Consider the following 21,060-nt stretch of genomic DNA (forward strand, 5'->3'; position numbering starts at 1 on the left):
ACTGCCCGTGTATTTATTCTACTTATTAAAAAAAAAAAGTGAGGAGCGGAGAAGCGGAAGAGCCGTTGCAGGCGCCACTTTCAAATGTTACGTTGTAACGTTACGCTGTTGTTTACGTTCGGCCGTTGTTTACATTCGGATCAGGAAATGCTCTGAAGGCTAGACCGTCCCATTTACCGACCGTTGATGCGGCCGACGGAGGAGCCTCCGAAGCCGTTGCCTCCGGAGACCGCGTAGGCTGGGTCCTCCGAAGGCTGCAGCCCCTGAATTGAGACACAGCAAATGAGTGAAATTTCAATTTTGGGTGAACTATCCCTTTAATGGTGGTGACTCTAATTTGCCTATACTGTAGGTGTGAATGTTGTTTGTCGTTATACAGTATGTCAGTGATAGACTGGTAATCTATCAGGCCCTGCGTCAGCCTGGGACTGGCTCCAGCTCTGTGACCTGGCATGGATAAGCAGTGTAGCCAGTGGTGGGTGGTCGATGGATGGATTTCATGGAGGTTAAAGGACCAATTGTTATCACTGATACAATAATGAACATTATCTAAAATATAGAGTGACTCTAGCCATGGTTCACCTGGTGAAGAACAAACCATAAAAGTTAAGTCCTAACTAGGCTTGGGCGAAAAATACCTACCTACCCCTTTAAATCGGCGATTGACGATATATTCGGCAGTTATGACACGTGTGCGGAGCGCAGGTGTGTATGTAGATAAATCATTTCAACAGAATAATTATATTTTATTGCATAAAACGTTTTATTTGAACGGAATGTGCACATATCAAATCGAAAAAATTTTAAGTATGAAATTAAAAGGCATGGTAAAGTTATGTGTGGACTGTGCACCTATGCTGACCACTGAGCCAGCTGCGCCGAGGGCAGAGGCCTGTACGAAGCAAGCTCAACCTACCCGGCGTTATTCCCAGCCTATCCAGCTGAACCTACTGTATATCCACAACACTGTCACTCCGGATCAGCTGTACCACGACGCTGGTTATCAACTCGGTAACTGAACCCCGGCTTGTCTTACTGTGAATCTGTGAACGCGCACGTATAAAGGGCGGATTCAAGGCAGCAGATAAATCACAACCAGAGCACCGACGCGTCAGAGAGAAGCAAGGTGAGCGCAGCGCAGGCCTTATTTCTCCTGTGAGGAAGAAAGAAAAAAAGAAGCCTGTGGTCCGACTCCGACCTGACCCGAGTTATTAAATGTTTACGTTTATTTAGAAGAAGTTTAATTGGTGCTGATTAAACTTGTAAATGAATGCTGCTCTGGATCCAAAGTATCCAAACAACAGAACCATTTTATTATATTAGACTATATATTTTCCATCTTTGCTGAGCATAAGGTTTGTTCTAAATTAAATAAAAGCCTGTCCCATATAGACGCGTGTCTCTACGGGTCCGCTCGGCACACACACACTCACACACACCCTCAAAAAAAAAAAAGAAAAAGAACTATTGACAGAAGTCTGGGCCGTGAGAACCGGCAGCCTACCTTTCGTATGGATAATCAGCTTGATAATCAGTTGTTGTGATAGACACATGTGTCTTCATAACGTATCATAAAGTGGATACAATCACAGCAACTCTGTCCGGAGCTTCGCTACTTTTATTTCCGTATCCTTAAAGCAGAAGTAAGCAATCCGGTCGTTTTGGGTAATGCTGCGTTCCAGGCAGGCTTTTGAAACCGTAAAGTACAGTTTCAAGTCACAACTTACGACTTTGTAGCGTTCCAGGCAACCCACTCGTGTTTTTCCGACCTGTTTTACCTGTGAAAGTCACTATAACGGCCACTCGTAACTTCCGACCCGTGAACTCGTACCAGATCGAACTGGTACAACTTCACAGGTCGGAAAAACACGAGTTACGGGCTGCCTTGAACGCACCATAACAGTCCTCGTCCCTACGTCATCACATTCACGGCGTCCCTTGGCTGCACACACAGCCCTGCATGCCGTTCTCTCTCCTCATTGGATAAAAACTGTAGGATACGAGAAATGTTTTCTCCTCGGCTCAGAGCAGAGCAGAGTGACTGACAGACCCGTGTTTCGGTCCAAACACTCTATGTAAGTGATTGCTGTCGGAAGATATAACTATTTAAGACTTATATTAACACAAATATATCACTTACTTCTGCTTTAACAGTAACCCCCGGTACAAGGATTTCAAAATAAGGGCACACTGAATATCATAAAACATTTACAGCCATAACGCTCTTCTAAAAATAATTCTGACTCGTCGGAAATCAGTGTGAATAACATACATGTTACACAACTATAGCTGCCAGATCCAATTTACGCACGATTTGAATTGTGCTCCATGTAAAGTAGAGTTGAATTCTGTGGAGGCAGACCATTCATTTGGCGAAATAAAATGCAAAAAAATCGCCCAGACAATCGCCAAAAATTAAATCAACCGTGACGGACTCAGCCGGTGGCCGATTGGCGATACATTCGTCCTATCGCCCAAGCCTAGTCCTAACCACAGCAGTCTTCCCCTCTCACTCTTACTTCCCTGTCTCTCTCTCACTGTGTCTGTCAGAATAAGGGCAAAAATATTGCCTCAAAAATAGCCTTTAAAAACACTGACTGTCAGTTGTAAACAGTTATGGGAGGACAAGACAGTGATACAGTGCACACAATGCCAAGACCCTGAAACTGAAGGAGCTATATGGAAATATTCCCTTTTATCATTCAAATGTGTTTTTTTGTTTTTTTGTTCCTGCTGCGACACGTCAGAGTGAAAGAGTGCTATCGAATGATCTTGTTTGAGTTTAGTGTAATTTAATAGGAGAAGTGGTGGCTATGGTCTGGGACGGTTAATTTAGTGAAAGACGTGGGATTTGTATACACACACACTCAGGAAGTGGAGCCCGCAGGTCACAAGTCGGACTCAAAACAAGAGGCAGCCACAGCCACAACTGAATCTCATACTGATACTGAAACTTCCCTCCTCTGTCTGTGGCTCTGAAACACCCAAGTTCTCTTGTTTCTTCTGTGGACGTAGATTTGAAGAAACATGTCACTTAATGCAACAATGTTATAATTGTGCATGCATTTTAATTTAAGGGTTAGGGCAAATAAAATCTATCAGACTTGAGCTACTCTTACTACAGTGAAATCAGGAAAACGCAGTGCTTCTCCTTTCATGAGGTTTGTTGAATAACTAAAGCACTTCCAATCATTTTGACTACAAACAATGCCAAGCCTCTATTTGTGTTTATACCACACATGAAGAAATCTGTTCACTGAAGAAGATCCTGCCCTGAAAAAACATAAATACTTTAAATAATTAATACTCTGTGCATCAATTTGCATCACATGAAGGCCTTTCTAAATGTCTCGATCTCTAATGAAACAGAAACTTCGCATTAGTAAGTCATGGTGCCCAGCTAAAATAATCCTGCAAAAAGTGGTTTGTTTTAATATCTAAAAGTATGCTTCATTGCACCAACCAGATATTCCACATGTTTTGTAATGAATTTTGGTTTTATTTTTCTAGTTCGGCTGACTGACAAACTCTAACAACACATCACTCTCAGACAGTAAAGGAGGCAGAGTCTGTGCCACACACCATCCAGGTGTTCAAAGAACATCCCACAGTTTATATCTGTTCACACAGCGTCTTTTGATGCGTGCAGTATGTGTGTGTGTGTGTGTGCGTGCGTGCGTGTGTGTGTGTTGATATTGTTGTCTTGATGTGACATTTCCACTTTCAACACAGAGTTACTTTTTCTATCACTTCCTTTCAGTTCACCTCTTAATCCTTCCTCACTTATTCCATTATCTCTCTTCCTTTCTTTTCATCTCATTGCCTACCTGTTCTTCCATCACCTCCACTTGTACAGAACTGACAAAACCTTATCCGCATCCTCCATGAACACCATCTGATGTTGCAGTTTCTATTGGAATTCACTTAGACAGTGTGAAAAGAAACCTTGAGCAGTGGAGAGGCCCGAGATTAGAGAAATAAAAGAGCTAAGACTTACTAGTGAATAATTATTGTTTCAAGCTGTCTAGTATCTTTACTGTCCAAAAGAGTGGTTCTTCAAAGAGCAGTGGTTTGTGATGCAGGCCTGGGGTGCTGTGCTTTCACAAAGGTCACACGAACACTGAAGCAGATTAGCAATTCAGATTGGGCTAAAGGGGCTAAAAGCTGCTGTAGCCCTGCCTGAGTCTTATTACATTAGCAAAGAGTAGGAGTGCAAATGCACACTACTGATTAGATTGCGTAAGAGGGAAGCAGCCCTAAGACGTTATAGGAAATGGATTCACATACAAACATACAGCGCATACTGTGCACATATGCATGTACACACTCTCTGACAAACAGGAATAACAATAAGGTATGACTCACGGTTAACAATCCTATGAACAGCGTATGATTTCAATGTGTAGCTTTACCCACAGTATATCCTCCCAGTAACTCCCTCTTCACAAACACATGGATTAACAGCTCCAGGACCAGCTGCCCTTGCACAACATCCATATTGGAGAAATTACTTTGGGTTGCAGGATCCTTATTTTGGGCACTTTTGTGGGAAGATTTTCTGCTTTTGAAAGTTCATCCCCTGACCCTGTGTCATCATGTTGTCATGGTGATGATACAACAACCTATTCAAGAACAACTGTCATTGAAATATCCAAAAGCCTTAATGTTAGGAGATGAGAAAATCGGTCAAGGTACAAGTGCATCAGTCGAAAACACGGTGCAGCAGAAGGTGAAAAGTTGATCAGACGAGCCACAAAACAAAGCTTTGGATGTGGAAGCCTAAGTGCAGCATCACAGTGCACGCACTGCATCTAAAACAGATACAGTATAAGCCAGGCTCAACATAAATCTCTGCTACCCTTGTAAAGCAAACTCCCTACTGTCATTAACAATATCCCATGCTTTCAATAGCACCGATTCTAAATCCTGTTCATCTCTCAGGAGTGTTCAGCCAAAGAAGAGCTCATGAACACACCTGATGTAGCTAATCGGGTGGAGGGGACAGAGCCCTCTGCAGCCATCCAGCAGCACACAACAAATGAAGCAGAGCAGTGTAATTTAAGTCTACATATCAGCAACTGTCTGTGTTTACAGGTAGGTTTTTTCATTCACTGGCACAGTCGAACAGGGCCTTGTTGTTGCATGAAGTAGCTGAAGACCAGGTGTGTCTGTCTGTGTGTATGGAGGCTGTAGATGAGCACAACATGCAGGCTTGTGCACCAGTCTGAGGTATGTCATTGGAGCAACAAGCAAACCGGGGACAATACAAAGCCTGGATTAGGTGCAGAAATCGCTGCTATTAACGATATTGAAATGAGCACCACTCAACAGCACCCCTCTCTCTCTCTCTCTCCCTTCATCTCCTACTACAGCAAGCCTGGACCTTCCTCCAAATGTCAAATGTCACTTCCCACAGTCGCAGCTCACAAAAGACTTTAAAAGCCTGAGAAGGTGAAGCCAAGGAAACTGGAGAGACAGGGGGGGGGGGAATGATGAATGGCTGCAGGATTATGTGGTGACCTCTCTCCTCTTGGATCCGTGCAGCTGTGCACCTGACGGGCCACATGCTGCAGGACAAGCACAGGTATAAGCCTCCTCAATGGCACCCTGGCATCCAAATAAAAAAAAAAGAAAGGAAAAAAAAAAGCCAATATACTGACAGATATGCCCAGCGGTTGCCATGACGACTGTGAACCCACCCCCTTAAATGCACAAGCGTGTATGCGCGTGCGCGACGTGGCCTCGTTAGTCCTACCTTGCATTCCTCCATGCACGTCCTAACCGAGTATGCATCCGTCTCGTATTTCTGAACCAGCAGTTCAAACTCCCGGTAGTTCTCTTCCGCCTTCAGGTCAAGACGCTGATAAGCCCGGACACACTCGCTGCATCCCAGCAGATCCACCCCCTTGGCCATATCCAGGGTGCAATTGGAAACGTCCGGACTCGTAAACCCGTAAAACAAATCCAAAAGTGAGTAGGTATTACAAAAAGAAAGGTACAAATCGCTCAGATTCACGTACGCCAACTGTGTCCCCTTCTCCCCTCCACCGGAGAGGCCCAGGCACACGGTCTCCGCGTCCGTGAAAGTAAAGCAGTCTTTGGACAGGCTGTCAGGGTGACAGGCGTCCATTCGCCACAGAGATTTGGTAGAATTCCCTAGAAAAATAACATCTTGCTCTCTGGCGAGACGGTGGGGGTCAGGTGATGTTGGGATATGGTGTCGGTGGAGGGAGTTTGGGTACTCGCCCATGTCCGTGATTGCAAGCCCCTCGTCCGACCGCTTGTCTCGGGTTCGCGTCAGTTTCGCCTCGGCGCAGAACCACAAGTGATCAGAGAGCAGGACGGTGATGAACAGCAGAGAGGCCAGCGACAGTCGCCATCTCTGGGCCCGCTCCGACTCGGTAAATGGCTTCTCGTTCTCTCGGGGTGCAAACCAGTATTTTAAGCCTTCATCATGCTGCCGACGCATCCAAGCACCCCTGGTCATATTTTAGAAAAGTGCTGCCCTGGCCGACTCCACCGCGGGGGCTGCTCTGCCACAATACTCATTGACTTGGGAGGGGGGGCGGGGGGGATGGAGTCCGGTTGGTTCTCCTCTGTAGCGGTGGGGTGCCGTGCCTCCGCCGGTCCAGGGCGCTCCTCTATCGCGCCCGCAGCAATTGGTGCTATTCCGATCCAATTAGCGCGCCCGCACACACTAAGCTTCGCGCTGCCGCATCCCGGTTCTCCATGGCTCTCCGGGGGGAAACGGCGTCCTCTTTGACCGCATGCCCCCCTCTCCTTTACCGTCCCTCCCCGGGTTTGTTCTCTCGTCGGGGGGTGCAGGGAGACCAGCTGTTGCGAGCCTCTCGGTACTGACGCTGCGCGTCTGCCGCCGTTCGCTTTGCAGATTCACTTAAAGGAGAGCAACGAGCCCTTCCGATGCACGCAGGCTGGTTTCTCTGTCCCGTACCTGGGCGGAAAGCCTAGAATCCTTACTCCCGTTGGCCATTGTCATCTCGGACCGCGGTTAAGTTGCCGCCATGTTCGTCTTGAAACACTTTTTTGGAGAGCTGGGTCTGTTTGCGTCATCTCCATCGTTGCGATAGCTCCATCATTGCGCAGTGGCGGAGCAGCTTATTGCCTATATGCACACACACACATACACAGGGAGAGAGAGGAGGGAGGGAGAGAGAGAGAGAGCACAGGCACACATGAAGGTCCTGAAGGGTGTTTTGGCTATCCTCTCTGCTCTACTGGAGAGAATAGTCTCCAGATATTGTCATTGGCAGGACACACACACACACACACTTTTGGCCATCTTGTTTTGTTTTGTTTTTTGGTGCAGGAGAGATAGATGTGAGTCCATTCACAAGAACAACAATGCAGTTAAGTCATCACATTGACTGCTTCACTAACATCCGTTGAGCTGGTCCATTTCTTATGCATGATGTGGCTGCAGAGATGCAAAGTAACTAAATACACTTTCAATTTATGAGGTAGTTGTACCTCACATACATGTCCAATTACTTCAAACACCTTTGTGCATCACAAAATGAGTTATTACTCCTTTCCTCTCCCATCATGCATCTCACCACCTCATAACTCTTATTATCTGGTGTCCCTGTAAATAAAACTGTATATAAAGTAGTGCAAACTAGCCCCACCTCTCAACATGTCCCTTCACTGGTTCTGCTTCTTCTATAATTTATCATTTAAGAGGACCAAAGCTATTCTCCTACTTTAACGACATCTTATTTAAATAGTATTTCTCATGAAGCACTTTTCCCTGTAATGGCGTATTTTGACGTGACTGTGAGTAAAGGATCTGAATAGGCTCCATACCAGAGATCCTTCAAGATGAAGTGAATTGAGATGTAAATTAAAGGCTTTCACAAACCCCGGTGAAATCTATAGCCATGGGGTTGAGCCGGTGGACAAGTGGAAAGCAGCTGAACAAGCACGAGGTTTGTGCTTGTAGGTTTAACAATATCATGAACCTGTTTCCTGTACGTGGGTCCCATCTTATCAGTTGTGTTGTGTTTGGTCAGTGGGTCTAAAACAAACACACGACTTACAGTATGGTCCTATATGCATGCAGCGTTCCCCTGTGTGTGCGCGTGCGAAAAAGCAGAGAGTGAGGAAGATAGGTTGTGGTTGTAGTTGCTCTCAGGGTTCTAAAAGTAAATTAAAGTATTTATCCTCATCCTTAAAGCTACTAATCATTGTCAGCGTTCATGGCATGGATCGCCACAGAAGAGTCCTGCTTAATTTTAATATAGTGGGGATAAGACCAGAAATGATTAACTGATTAATTTGTGCTTAAGGCTAGGTGGGAGGCAGCTTATTCTACAATTTGTTGTTGAGAGGGAAGAGTGCTCATCTCACACCGATCCAATTAGTTTTAGTGGAGCCACTGTCCTTCTGCCAAAGAGTCACACAACACAATAATGTATTGAATAGTTGAGGGAAATTAAACCAAATGTTAGCCTGCGTATCGTCAGGAAACTTTCAGCACCACGGACAGCTCCACATCACTGAGGCTTGAATGAAAGCTGCAGCTTACAGCTGCCAAACACAAACACCACAAATGGAGGTTTTTATTCCCTCATTGAGTGTAGCCTACTTGTTTAAACTAAAAGAAAAAAAGCCACTAACAAAATTCAAAAAGAAACCAAACTGCATTCAGATATCTTTCCTTTTTCTGTATTAAACTGCTTTTCAAGGACAGAGCCAGTAATGTAGGCCACTACTGTCATGTTTTCCTGACGCGAGGAAATAAGTCTTGTCCCTTACAGAATTTGCTGATTTATCGCCAAAGTGTCAGCAGGCGCTCTCGACAAAGAGATTCAATTTGCTTGATGTTTCTGAACCCCTTGTTCTGTGATTCACCTCTGATCATAATGGTTACTGTTCACCGCGCGGAGCCCTGGGTTTTCTGTAGGAACATTAACTGGAATTGAAACTGCGGATGGTCTAATGGCAAACATCTGTTGTGCAGTTGCTAGGGGTGCTTGAGCGCTTATCATTCATCACTCATCGCTCTCACATATTATGTCACTGCAGGATGTAGCGATCATGTTGTGGGATAGATGTCCCGCTTCACTGGAGATTGTCTAGTTTAACTTTAACAGTAGTTTCTCTGTTTCATACTGTCTGTGACCCTGTAACTGTGGCGTGCGTGTGTGTGTCTGCTTCCCTATGCTCTGTTAGTAGACATATGGTACAGGATATAGGAATCTGGCCAGGATATTCATAATACCATTCCCTGCAATTTGATTGGTTGGTAGTGATCGCCTGACTTAGTTCGGCACCTGAGCGGCGGCCAGTCAACAACATACGGAGTGTGCGTTTGGCACAACAGAGAGTTGTCAGTTTGACACCGCTCCCAACACTTTCCAACCTGTGTGTGTGTGTGTGTGAGTGTCTGTGTGTGTGTGTGGAGACAGAAGTAACGTGAGGGCAACAGAGAGACAGAGACAGGAGGGGGGCAGAGAGAGAACGTCTGTGAGACGAATGCAGATTACTGGCCCTTAAATCTGGAGCCATCACAGTAACAGTAAGGGCTGGCAGATATGACTCATCCACTATCTGCGCTGGGGGAACGTATGTGCCCTCTCCAAAACAATTGCCCATACATGCGTAGAATTGATTGTATCATCTCGTCGTACTTTATAGCATCGGCTAAATTAAGGGTAATTTGCACAGCTGAGGCGTCTGGTTTTTTTCTCATCAAGTTTCAAGGAATTTAGCAGCAAGTAATCAGTGAGTAATCAAAGGGATACTTCACCCAAAATCAATAATTCACCAATTTTCTACTCACTGTCATGCCAAGGAAGGGTTCAGAGAACTTTCGGAGTTATCAAAACGCTTCTGGAGTTGCAGGGGGGGTCCAGCTGGCAACGTATTTTCATATAATGGCGGCGGATAGAGTTCACTTTTGAATTGTCCAAAACACACACTCTGAAACATCCAAATACCTCCATACTGCTCGTCCGTACTGACCCAAGTGTCCTGAAGCCGCCACATGAAAAAGTTGTTCGGAAAAAAATAATTTGATCTCTGTTTTTAGCCTGGTTGTAGCAGTAGCTCCCAGTGGCTCTGTTGATGTTTGTGCACATGCGCGAGATTTGCTGCGAGATGTTCATTAGTCGTTGTAAACCATTGGATGTATGATGTAAACACAAAAGAACATCTTGCAGCAAATCTCGTGCAGCCACTGGGAGCTACTGCTACAACAAGGGTAAAAACAGAGATCAAATTAATTTGTCCAAACAACCATTTCATGTCGTAGCTTCAGGACACTTGAGTCAGTATGGACGAGCAGTATGGAGGTATTTGAATGTTTCATAGTGTGTGTTTTGGACGATTAAAAAATGAGCACTATCCACCGCCATTATATGAAAATCCGTTGCCAGCCAGACCCCCCCCCCCCTGGTACTCCAAAAGCGTTTTGGTAACTCAGAAAGTTCTCCGAACCCTTCCTTGGCATGACGGTGAGTAGAAAATTGGTGAATTATTGATTTTGGGTGAAGTATCCCTTTAAGTATCAAAACCTTTTTATTGCTATTTTTACATCACTGTCCTGTCTGGCCTGTCAAAGGCACTCGGGAGCAATTCTGTGTCAGACAAAGCTAAAACATGTTTATTAAAAGTATGAACAAGTTAAAAATAACCAAGTGGAAGGTTGAGGGTCTTACTATGATCGTCACTGATGCTTTTTAAGTCGTTCTTATTCTGACTGACTTTACACTATAAACAGCACTCGTTCTGCGTTGTTACGCAAGAAGCTTAAACTGATGCTGACAATGTTGGTTTATTTCTAACGAGCGCTTTAAGTTTTTGTCAAGACCTCTTTGCCCCCTGATGTGCACTGTCTCATCATTAATCTCTCTCCGCACTTGTCAGTATCCCTGATGGAGGGAGACGAGGGAAGAGGAGGGAGGGAGGGAGGTGGACGTGGACCCGCTCACAGCCAGAGGTGGAGGCGAATGGAGCGAGAGAGAGAGAGAGGAGACAGGTGACATCATCCAACTGTGCGCATGGTCATTTGCCAACTCGTGTCAAATCCACAACCTTCACACCTCCTACGCACCGTGTCAGCGTGGAAAAGGGTGATCCTGTCACTATCTCACTTTCATCTCCTGTTCACTTTTTAAGATGCACACTCCTCATTCTCATTCGCCGCCCCTTCAGTAGCCTCTTTTTTCAGTGATCTGTCTGCACCCTTGTTTCCACATCTCCCTCCTATCTCTCTCTCTCTTTCTGTCTCTCTCTTCCTTTCCCACTCAGCTGACCCTGTGCAACTCCTCTGATATGACTCTTCCTTAAGCTCTCTCTCACCATCAGCTTGTATTCCTCTTTAGCTCAGTCTCTCTCTCTCTCCCTCTCTCTCCCTCCCTGCTTTTATCTGCCTGACGTCAGAGAGGAAAAAGAGACAGGCTCAGCCTCTCTGATTGGTCGGAGAAGACAACACCCTCAGCCTGGGTTTACTGTCCTGAGTGGATGTTAATGAATCGACAGGAGAGGGGTGACTTGAGTTCCACTCGAGCACAAGTGTAGTGTGTGCACCTGCAGAGATGTTTTTGATATCATACTTGTGTGCATGCAGGTGGGCATACACACTTGCATTTGTTTCAATATGTATTTTTGAGTTAATGGAACCATTTATCATGAAGAATCAATAGTAGTTTGATGAAATAGTATAAATCGACTGTCAGCTGCAGTAACCAGCTCTCAACAACATTGCAGAGTCTTCACCAGCGAATCAACACACATCATATATTTAATGTGAGTCCCTGTATTGAAGGAGACTGCTGCTTTTGCAAGTATTAAATCGTTATTCGCTGCTGAGTGTCTAGTTTTAGACTTTTTAATGCATCCTCTTTACTTTTCAGCAGCCGCTAAATCTCCATTTATCTCTGTACTGCCTGAAAATCAAATGAAATGAAACACATATAAAGTCAGTGACTCCCTCACCATCCTTGACTTAAAGTTCCCCTCGAGATATTTATGTGTAAAAATATTCTGCTATGATTAATATTTAGTCTGACGTGGTTTTCCCTCATAGAAATGTTTTAAAAAATGTGTAACTGGAGTTGGAAGTACATCTATGCTGACTTTGATGAGAAATTTTGCCCAACCCATCAGCACTGCTGCTTGTGCTGTAAAATCTGTGGCAACAAGATGTATTAAAACAGAAATCGTAGTTAATTGTTTATGTTGTTTTGACCGCATCGCAGATGACAGGATTGGTTGGTGATTGCTTATTTCAGAATATTCAAAATATTAAGCCATCATTCTGCTTTACTATTTTCCATTGTCACTGTTGACTCGTTTATTTAGTTTAGACTTGCACTGGCTGACATCTTTAACTTTGACAAAAATAAATGCATAGTTGATGCTCAGTGTGATGGATGGAGCAGCCAGACGTGGTCTCAGGAGTCGGCCAATTGATTTTCAACCTTGCGGAAAGGAATGGAAACTAATGGCGGCCTGGAAAAAAATAATCAAACCACAGTGGTTTGCAAAATAGTCAACAGTGGTGCTAAGTTGCTATCCGTGATTAACTGGACTGGAATTGCAGAATTGCTGGGCCTCACGTGTGTCCGAGGGGTCATTGGTGAAACAAATGTTAATTTTCCAGAGTGTTCAATTGGTGTGTGGAATCGGAGGGGGTTAAAGCGGTGATGGAGATACCATCATTCAGTTGTACCTCCCACTCCACCCATCACCACCTCTGCTCCGCCTCAGGGTTTTACTCTCCTGATCGATTGGCTCACCCCCATTTCCATTCCAGGAATCCCTCAGCGGCTTATCAACACAGCTCACTTTCCCAAGGACACTGCCTATTCCCATATCCATGATCCTGGATTCCTGGCCTATATTCCCATTGTGCAATCTGGATCTCTGTGTTCACCCAGCCTCAACCCAACTTCAAAGGAAATATGCCTGCCAGGAAAGGCAGCTTTTACCCTGTCAAGGAAACATACAGAATACAAATACATGATAGAGGAGATTTGTTTGTGCTGGGATCAAATCTGCTACTGTCGGGGCCCTTACATTAGCTTATTTATACCTCCTTACTCTAGTGGCACATTGTGCAAACTGAATTATTGAAAATATTCTTGTGAAGAACATATTCCACTGCTATCACAACCACAACAGTTATATGCATCAAAAACACTGTTGAATATGTGCATAACATAAATATATTTGTGTCTGCTAAGGTGAGTGTTTGTCTTCATCCTCTCTTACCCTGATGTTGCATCAGTGATGGCCTGGTGCTCTCACAGTCTCTGCACAATCTCTTGCATGGGGAATCATGGCTCTCACTGGGAAAGGACCAGAAGGCTGTAGAAAAGATAATCACACAGCGGGTTTAACTCCTCTGACTTTAGTTCTAAGAGCATAACAGTTTCAAAAGACTTTGCATCTTTAAGCAGTGCGATGCTCTCTTGCACAAATCTATATTTAGAAGTTCTCTTAGATATTAAACAAATATTTCACCATGCTAGCAGCATGACTCAGTGGTCCACCATTATAGTCCTGAGTGAAATATCTTACCAGCTATTTGCTGCTCTGCCATTACAGTAAATCATGCAGATATTTATTATCCTCAGAGAATTAATTCCACCATCTTTGGTGATCCTCTGCCATTCAAATTTCTGATTTAGCCAACCCATACATTATCAAAAGTGATGATGCCATATAGGTCACATGTTATTATGTATGTAATATAGTAAACTTTGTATTTTATATAGTACGATTACAATGTTGCAAGAATATATTTTCACAATATAAATGTAATTTGCAGGTTTACTAAAATATAGAAGATATTTGTATTCATTAATTCAAAACATTATTTGGGAGACTTTTTTGACCCTACTACTGTATATCAACAACTATTGACAGGCATTGGAGTGAATGTATGTTTACAAATTATATTAAATTACCTTATTAAAAGCTTTAACCTGACCGTGTGCTCCAGCTTCCTTCCTCTAAACATATGAAGTATATTTGTATGGGCTAGACATAATACTGTACTGTATGTCCGTTTTTGTTGTACACATTTCATATATGGTAATTTAACATAGGTATAAAGAGTTACATTTGCATACGGAAACACATAACTAAATATTGCAGTGCTATCATCAGCGGGGTAACATTACCGTTACATACCATTGTTGTTATATGACATTATAACATGGTTGTAGATCATGCTGGGTCTACTGGTAGAGATAGAGACAGTTGCAAGAGATATTAAAAATCTATACATATGATGTTAAGAAACAGGGTCTTGCAAGGGTTCGATCAGACATGCTGTCGACATGTTTGATCAAATCAGAGTCTTAAATTCAAGCGTCCCCGAGCCCGTGGGCCTGTTTTTCTCCAGATGGAAGGAGTGGGCCCCTGTAACATCAGCGTCAGTCCAAGTGTAAACAGCAGAAGGCAGGATTTACAGGAACTCCAGGATGCAGACAGAGGCTCCACACTCCAGCAGAGAGAGCTGAGGCCCAGCCCAAAGAGTTTCTGTCACCAAGCATCCCTGCTGTCAACACCAGTCTGAGCTTATTCTCGTCTCCCTATCCGTCCCCGCGTCTCGGTCCTCTAGCTTCACGTTAAATCTTATTGACTTCAAAATAGAGATCTCCCCTAAAGTGGCTGTATTTCTCTACCTGCACGAAGCTGGTGGTATCATTTTTACTTGGTATTCCTTATGTCATTTGAGTTTACATACAAAATACATATGTTGAAGCCAGTGGGTCAACATAGAAGACGTTGGCTGAACCATTTAGTAATGCAAAGCATGGTAAAGGCTCAATGTGTGAGCACAGAAAATGAGCATGGCGTTTCTAAATGCATTTGCCTCTCGCTAATCTGTGCTGTCAGAGAAAAGCACCTCTTGATGAAAGGGATATGTCTGCCCCTGGATCCAACAGGAAAGTGGAAGGGGGAGAAAAAAAAAGGCATAGTACAGCCTTTGAAGAAGTGGGATTGAAGTCAGTCCTGGCTAAAACATGGAATCTGAACAGCATCCAGCACCTCGATTCAGTCACCTCTCATCCTGTAGGAGAGGGGGTTTCACATGAACCAGTATACAGCTACTGCCCAGACTGTGCCTGGGATGGGGCTGGAGGGAGGCCAGCGTAGCTCTGCTCCAGTCCCTATCCTCCGTTCCTTTCTGCTGTATGTTGTCATATGTCTGGTACACTGAGCTAAAACATTTCACCAAGCCGTCACTGCGACTGCTAAACCGCAGCTTATAAGGCTAATCACACTGGTACATACAAGTTCCTGCTTTATGTTTCTGTCTCACTGATTTTGCTGTGTGTGTACTACAGTACAATGGCTCATTCTACATTAATGTGTTGTCGCTGCTATTTTGGCTTTAAGGCTTCTAAGAAATAGTGGGTCTACCTGTTTGGTCCACATTGAACATCTCTTGAAATTCTGTGCAGACAAATTCATGTTATAGCGATTGTTAGCTTGCTAGAGCACTAAACCAGGACAAAAAAGTAAAAAAAAAAAAACCATGCTAATTTCCGCCTTGTCATTAGCATATTAACACATTTAAATTTTAATTTAGATCACACATAACACATCCTCACAGAGATGTTATATGGCAGTGTGGACTAATAAATCCTAGTAAATCTTTGATCACGTAGCTTAACTCTCCACTTGACACTCTTTCTTGTTTTGCAAATAAAGCCAAGGTTCAGTCACCATCTCATCTCGTATGCAAGGTGTTTGTGAGCCCGGGCCTGTGTGGCGATGTGCTGTACTCGGCCTAAGCCCTTACTCTGCGTCATCTGCCTCATCACACACAGACTGGCCGACCTCAGATGACTTTGCAGACACACTCTGCAGTCTACCAGCCACATGCGAATCTCTCCCCTCTCTCCCCATGGTGGCTTGCTCTACTTCTGATCACAGCTCACATCTGTGCATCTCCTGGCAATCTAACATCTATGTCTGAGGGGGAGACAATCAAATGAGCGGTGCCAATCATTAGCAATTTGCTTTTTTGAACGCACCGTGCTATATTCAGTTAACCCGGGGTCATAGTAAATGTATAGATTGTGCGACTGTAAATTGGATTATTCGTCCACATTTGCAGCTCTGCAAATAGCTCCCGAAAAGCTGCTTTGATAGGAAGGAGGCAGCAAGTCGCAGACACTCAGACTCATGACCTCGTTCCTTCCTAAACCACTCTCCTCCTTTCTCTCTTGGACACTTATCCCTCTATCTCCAGCAGTCATGCTCCTCTCTACTAGACTCTGCAAATATCTGCCACAGACAGAGTAAAGTTCAGCAAAAGGTCAAAAGTGATCAATTCTGCTGTGGTTCCATCCACTGTGTCCCAGTTTGAGGAAGTACCTATTGTTCCACCTCAGCGTATATCACGGTTTCATCAGATGAGAGGTTATGAGATGGCTACAGCATGACCTGCCTTCATTTTTGACTCCCATTCATGCATTTATTCGTGTCATTCAGCTGTTACTGTAACCATTAGACAGACCCACTCAGCAATGATCCCTGGAAGAACATCAATCCTTCTCGCTGTAGTCCTCTAGGCTCGCTGGAGCCGTGATGCATTGCACCACTGAGATACTCGATTTGAAGGAAGGGAGACTAGGGGAGAATAAATGATATGCTGAATTATGGCTGTAGTTAAATCAATCAGCTCCAGAAGATCGGCATCATCTGATTTTCGCGAGCTCCCATCATGCAGCGGGGTTAATTTATGGGGTCACAGTGGGGTCACGGCTGTATCTGCCGTGATACGCTGTAAACAAGCCAAGGGTCTACTCTGGTGAGCCGAGACCTGCACGGGGGGAACATAAGTCAAGCACATGAACTGCGGTGATCTGCCACACACACACACACACACACACACACACACACACACACACACACACAGTAGGACAAATAAACTGTAACTCATTTGACCAGGTATCATGCACTGTCATCAGGATGCTCACATTCACACACAGATACAGAACACTCTGCTCTCTGCTAATTTCTCCCATTAACAGTGACATTTAAAGATATCTCCCCAGTGCACAACCGTCAGTGTAAAGTACCTTTTCATTAAGCTCTTATTGTGTGAGCCTCAGGGGTGACGAGCAGGGGAGGTGCCTGGGAGAGTGTGTGTACCTGCGTGTGTGTGTGTGTGTGTGTGTGTGTGTGTGTGTGTGTGTGTGTGTGTGTGTGTGTGTGTGTGTGTGTGTGTGTGTGTGTGTGTGTGTGTGTGTGTGTGTGTGTGTGTGAGAGAGAGAGAGAGAGAGAGAGAGAGAGAGAGAGAGAGAGAGAGAGAGAGAGATTGAAACAGACAACAACTAAGCGGGGGAGGAGAGGAGGGGAGGCATTTGATATATTGTTCAGATTTGCTGATTGCAACTCTTGTCTTTAAATCACATGGCTCCCTAAGCCACAGCCATTACACTGGGTCACATGACTGGAAAGGGAGTGAAGCAGGACACTAAATAAATACCTACATCACTGCATGGATTTGTATGGAGGCCTTTCCTCTCTGTCGTTTTTGTTCCCTTGTCACTCTCCCTGCTGCCTTTTCCCACACTCCTTTCTTCCATTTCCTTGTTTTTTCTCTTCTCTGTTTCCTCTCTGGGTAAAGATGTCACATTTGTAAGCTGCATGCTGTGGTGTGATTACCCACAGGTTATTTATTCTGATTTTATAGCAGCCACCTTATGTGACTTCCTGTGGACTTGTTGGATGTATGAATTGTAGCATTGGTCAATCAGTCTAGAGCGTTTGCGACAGGCTTTTAAACGGATGGATGATTACTCTGCCTGTAGGTCTTAAGAGCCAATATTTGGTGTTAGTGGACTTATTTGCCCCCGGACTGAGCTATTAGTCTTTATTTGTAACACACTGCTGCATGATCTGTTGAGGATATGGCCAGCTCACAAACACTGATGAATAAACGCCTGCCCCTCCAATTTTGGATTTCATGGAGCATTACTTTCAAGACAATGATATTGTACATTAGTAAATGGCAGTACATGTACTGGGTAAGAGCCTTTACTATATTGCAGAGCATGTATAGCAACATCTTGGAAAGTCTTTTCTTGTGATGAGGCTTAGAAAAAGTCATTACACAATGCAATAACTTGCCATTTAAGACAGAAATCCTAAATTTTCAACAACTATATCATGAACACCCCACTGATCAGCCTTATTTATCAAAGTTTGCATATCAGTTTATCTAAAGTCGAAAAAACTAAACTTGAGAAAAGATTGTCCACTCTACTTGTAAACTGACCATTTTTTGTTCATCCGCATACCCACACTCACGTCACGTGCACAAACACACACCCACACACACACACATATATTAAATGGGAAATGAAAGATGGCCTTTCCATCCCCACAGGATAAAACAGTAACCTTTAATCTTGACCACAACCCTGTCTTTTTCTTCTGGCGACCAGCGTCTACGTGTCCTCTGGTATCAGCTCAGTCAGGAGTGATCTCCCAAAACAACTCAAACAATCACTTATTACTGGTTTGACTGACCTTCACAGAGTAACTGAGCTTGCTCTAAATTGAGTGAATTTGCTCTTAAAGTGGACGGCGGTTAGCGCATGCACTCACATTCCTGCAGTTTACCTCACCTTTAGAAACCTTCTTGACTTCACTCAGACAATGTGGCTGCATTTTTCAAGGACGGTGGGTTTCTATTCCTCTGCAGAGTCTGAAGTCTCCACAGGCCAAATTGAACACATTGTAATTACAGCATGCCCTTGATATTGCACTTTTTCAAACTGGGCTCACTGCTGACACTGTTTCATAGTTGCAATTCCTTCAAAAAGAAAATGCCCTTCACAGAAATAAAACATAGGTTTTTTTTTTCCCCTGATGCGATGCGCTCTGGGCCCCAGGTAGCTGTTAAAATATTATTGTAGACAGGATTAATAATGATGCTAATGCCAATGAGGAGGAGGAGGAGGAGGATGTGGTTGTGGCAGCTGGGGGTGGTTATTGCCTCAGGGAATCTGTTTGACATGTCATGACATATGGTCATTCCCTTTCTTGCTAAGAGTTAGAGGGGAGGATCAATACCATTCACTTATCTGTAGCTGGAAAGGAGGAGCAAGAGATTAGTTTAGCATAAAGACTGGAAATAATGGGAAAGAGCTAACATAATTAACATGCTGTGCCCATTTAGGTTGTGGTTTTACAGAGTACCATAGAACTGTTTCTTGCTAAAAAAAAAAACAACAACAAAAAAACAAAAGTGGCCCATGATTCATTTTGCGCTATTAATGAAAGCACATAGATTGCCATTTAATCAATCAATCAATCAATTTGTTTATTTCGGGCATGTCAATTTAAATCATCATCATCACACTTCATCTTAGTTCAAGTAATACAATACACATGGCCGAAAGGGAAAGCGGGAGAAGCAAAAGCTTATCTAGTCCCGCCCCCATTACCCACAGAATAAAATCTTTTTTAAACAAGGGACCTTAAAACCTGATGTTTTTGTGAAAAAAGTTGTCAATGGTTTTAAAGGCAACAGGAGCTGTATTTTTTGACACAGTGGTGTAGCAACCGGTGGTGCACGGCACAAATCCTGCATTGACCAAACCATCTCAATTCAGTTCGGTCCTCAAGCAATGGCTAAAAATAAGAGGACCACACCTTCATAGACCACACCCTCGGGAGGATGCAACACCTTACAGTAATTGGGACTATATAGGGTTATATTCTAGTATTTATGCTTTGATGTTATACTACAGTATGCTATGTTATCTTAGGCTAATCGTCTCCTAGCTTGTATCCTTCAACATGAGTGCAGAATTGACACTTTTCATGAGAAGGTTAAAATGTATATTGTCCAAAATATTAACTTTAACTTAAGAATCTTCTATCCCAGAACTTAGAGACTCTGCAACACCATTATCGTAAACAAAGCCACATTCTAACTTATAAAAATAAATGAGGAAGGGAAACAGACTTAGATGAAGTGCATTAATAAACCACATGAAGACTGCTTGATTTAGAAGCTCTGGCAAATGATGTTACCGATGAGGCTGTTCAAGTGTCTGGAGAGCCAAAGAAGGCTTTCTCTGAAAGTCATCGTTTCATCTTTATTTTTGGCACAATGGCCAAATGTGCTAATTATCTATCTCTACCATCACAGGAGGTTGGGCAAAGACCAGGAGATTAATGATGGTTTCGATAACATCATTCCCACTCTAAAGATGCTAAGGATAATGAGAGGAGCATTTTAGGGAAAGTGGTGATTATCCTTCTTAATGTCCTATGTGTCATGTTGACGCCACAAAACGGAGCGAGGAATGTAAATTTGCTCAAATCCAATGTAACCACAAAACTGTGTCAGCATGTACAGTATATTGCCATTACTCCTTTATAATTCTACCAAATGGCTTTGATCAGACCCCACTCTTTCTCCAAGTCTCCAAATCCGCACCACTACTTGCACTTCAGAAATATGGGTCCATACACACAAAAAGACACATGTACTCACAAACCTATATCTGCAGGTTAATTAGAGTGATTAATATCATTGTAGGTGTGGCAGAAGGTTTATTTGCAAGGGAAATGAGGGAAATGCAGCCTGTATTAAACGTCTGCCTTTTCACCACAGGAGGCCCCTAATTGCTGCCTGAGACGTACAGCAATTTCCCCACCAATTTATTCCTGCCAGGCGTATAGTGTATAGGGGACTCTTTTCGCTTTCTGCAGGTATTCATTCCTCTGGAGCTGCAGAGTTGGACCTGAGATTGCAAGCCACCTACTGCCTCCACAATATATATTATTATTATTACTAGTATTGTTATAATTATTATTATTAAAGTAGAGTCGAGGTCCACTCCATGTGAAAAGTGCCCTGTGACTTCTGTTACTTGACTTGAGTAGGCAAACTCTTTGCAACCTACCCACAATGCCTGGCAGGTTTACTTTCTCATTGAGTTGATAGGGAAGTCACAGTACAATGTACAGCCTCCAAACTTGGTTGACTGACACTTGAACAGAGCCATTGGAGCTACACCAGCTCCTACTGTTGCCATTATGTAGCTGTCCTCG

At 43.7% G+C, this 21,060-nt stretch overlaps 1 protein-coding gene across 1 annotated transcript in view; it reads right to left on the reverse strand.

Moving 5' to 3' along the window:
- The window catches only part of nalf1b (NALCN channel auxiliary factor 1b), a gene marked incomplete at both ends in the record, with an annotated part of 79,152 nt that extends 72,665 nt beyond the window's left edge, over positions 1-6,487 (reverse strand). The window contains one exon of the mRNA XM_083997345.1: positions 5,756-6,487. Within this exon, the coding sequence (XP_083853471.1) occupies positions 5,756-6,487 (732 nt within the window). The remainder of the gene's footprint in view (positions 1-5,755) is intronic.
- Between the last annotated feature and the right edge of the window lie 14,573 nt (positions 6,488-21,060).

The sequence above is a fragment of the Trachurus trachurus genome (assembly GCF_905171665.1).
Source record: "Trachurus trachurus genome assembly, chromosome: 21".
Lineage (NCBI taxonomy): Eukaryota > Metazoa > Chordata > Actinopteri > Carangiformes > Carangidae > Trachurus > Trachurus trachurus.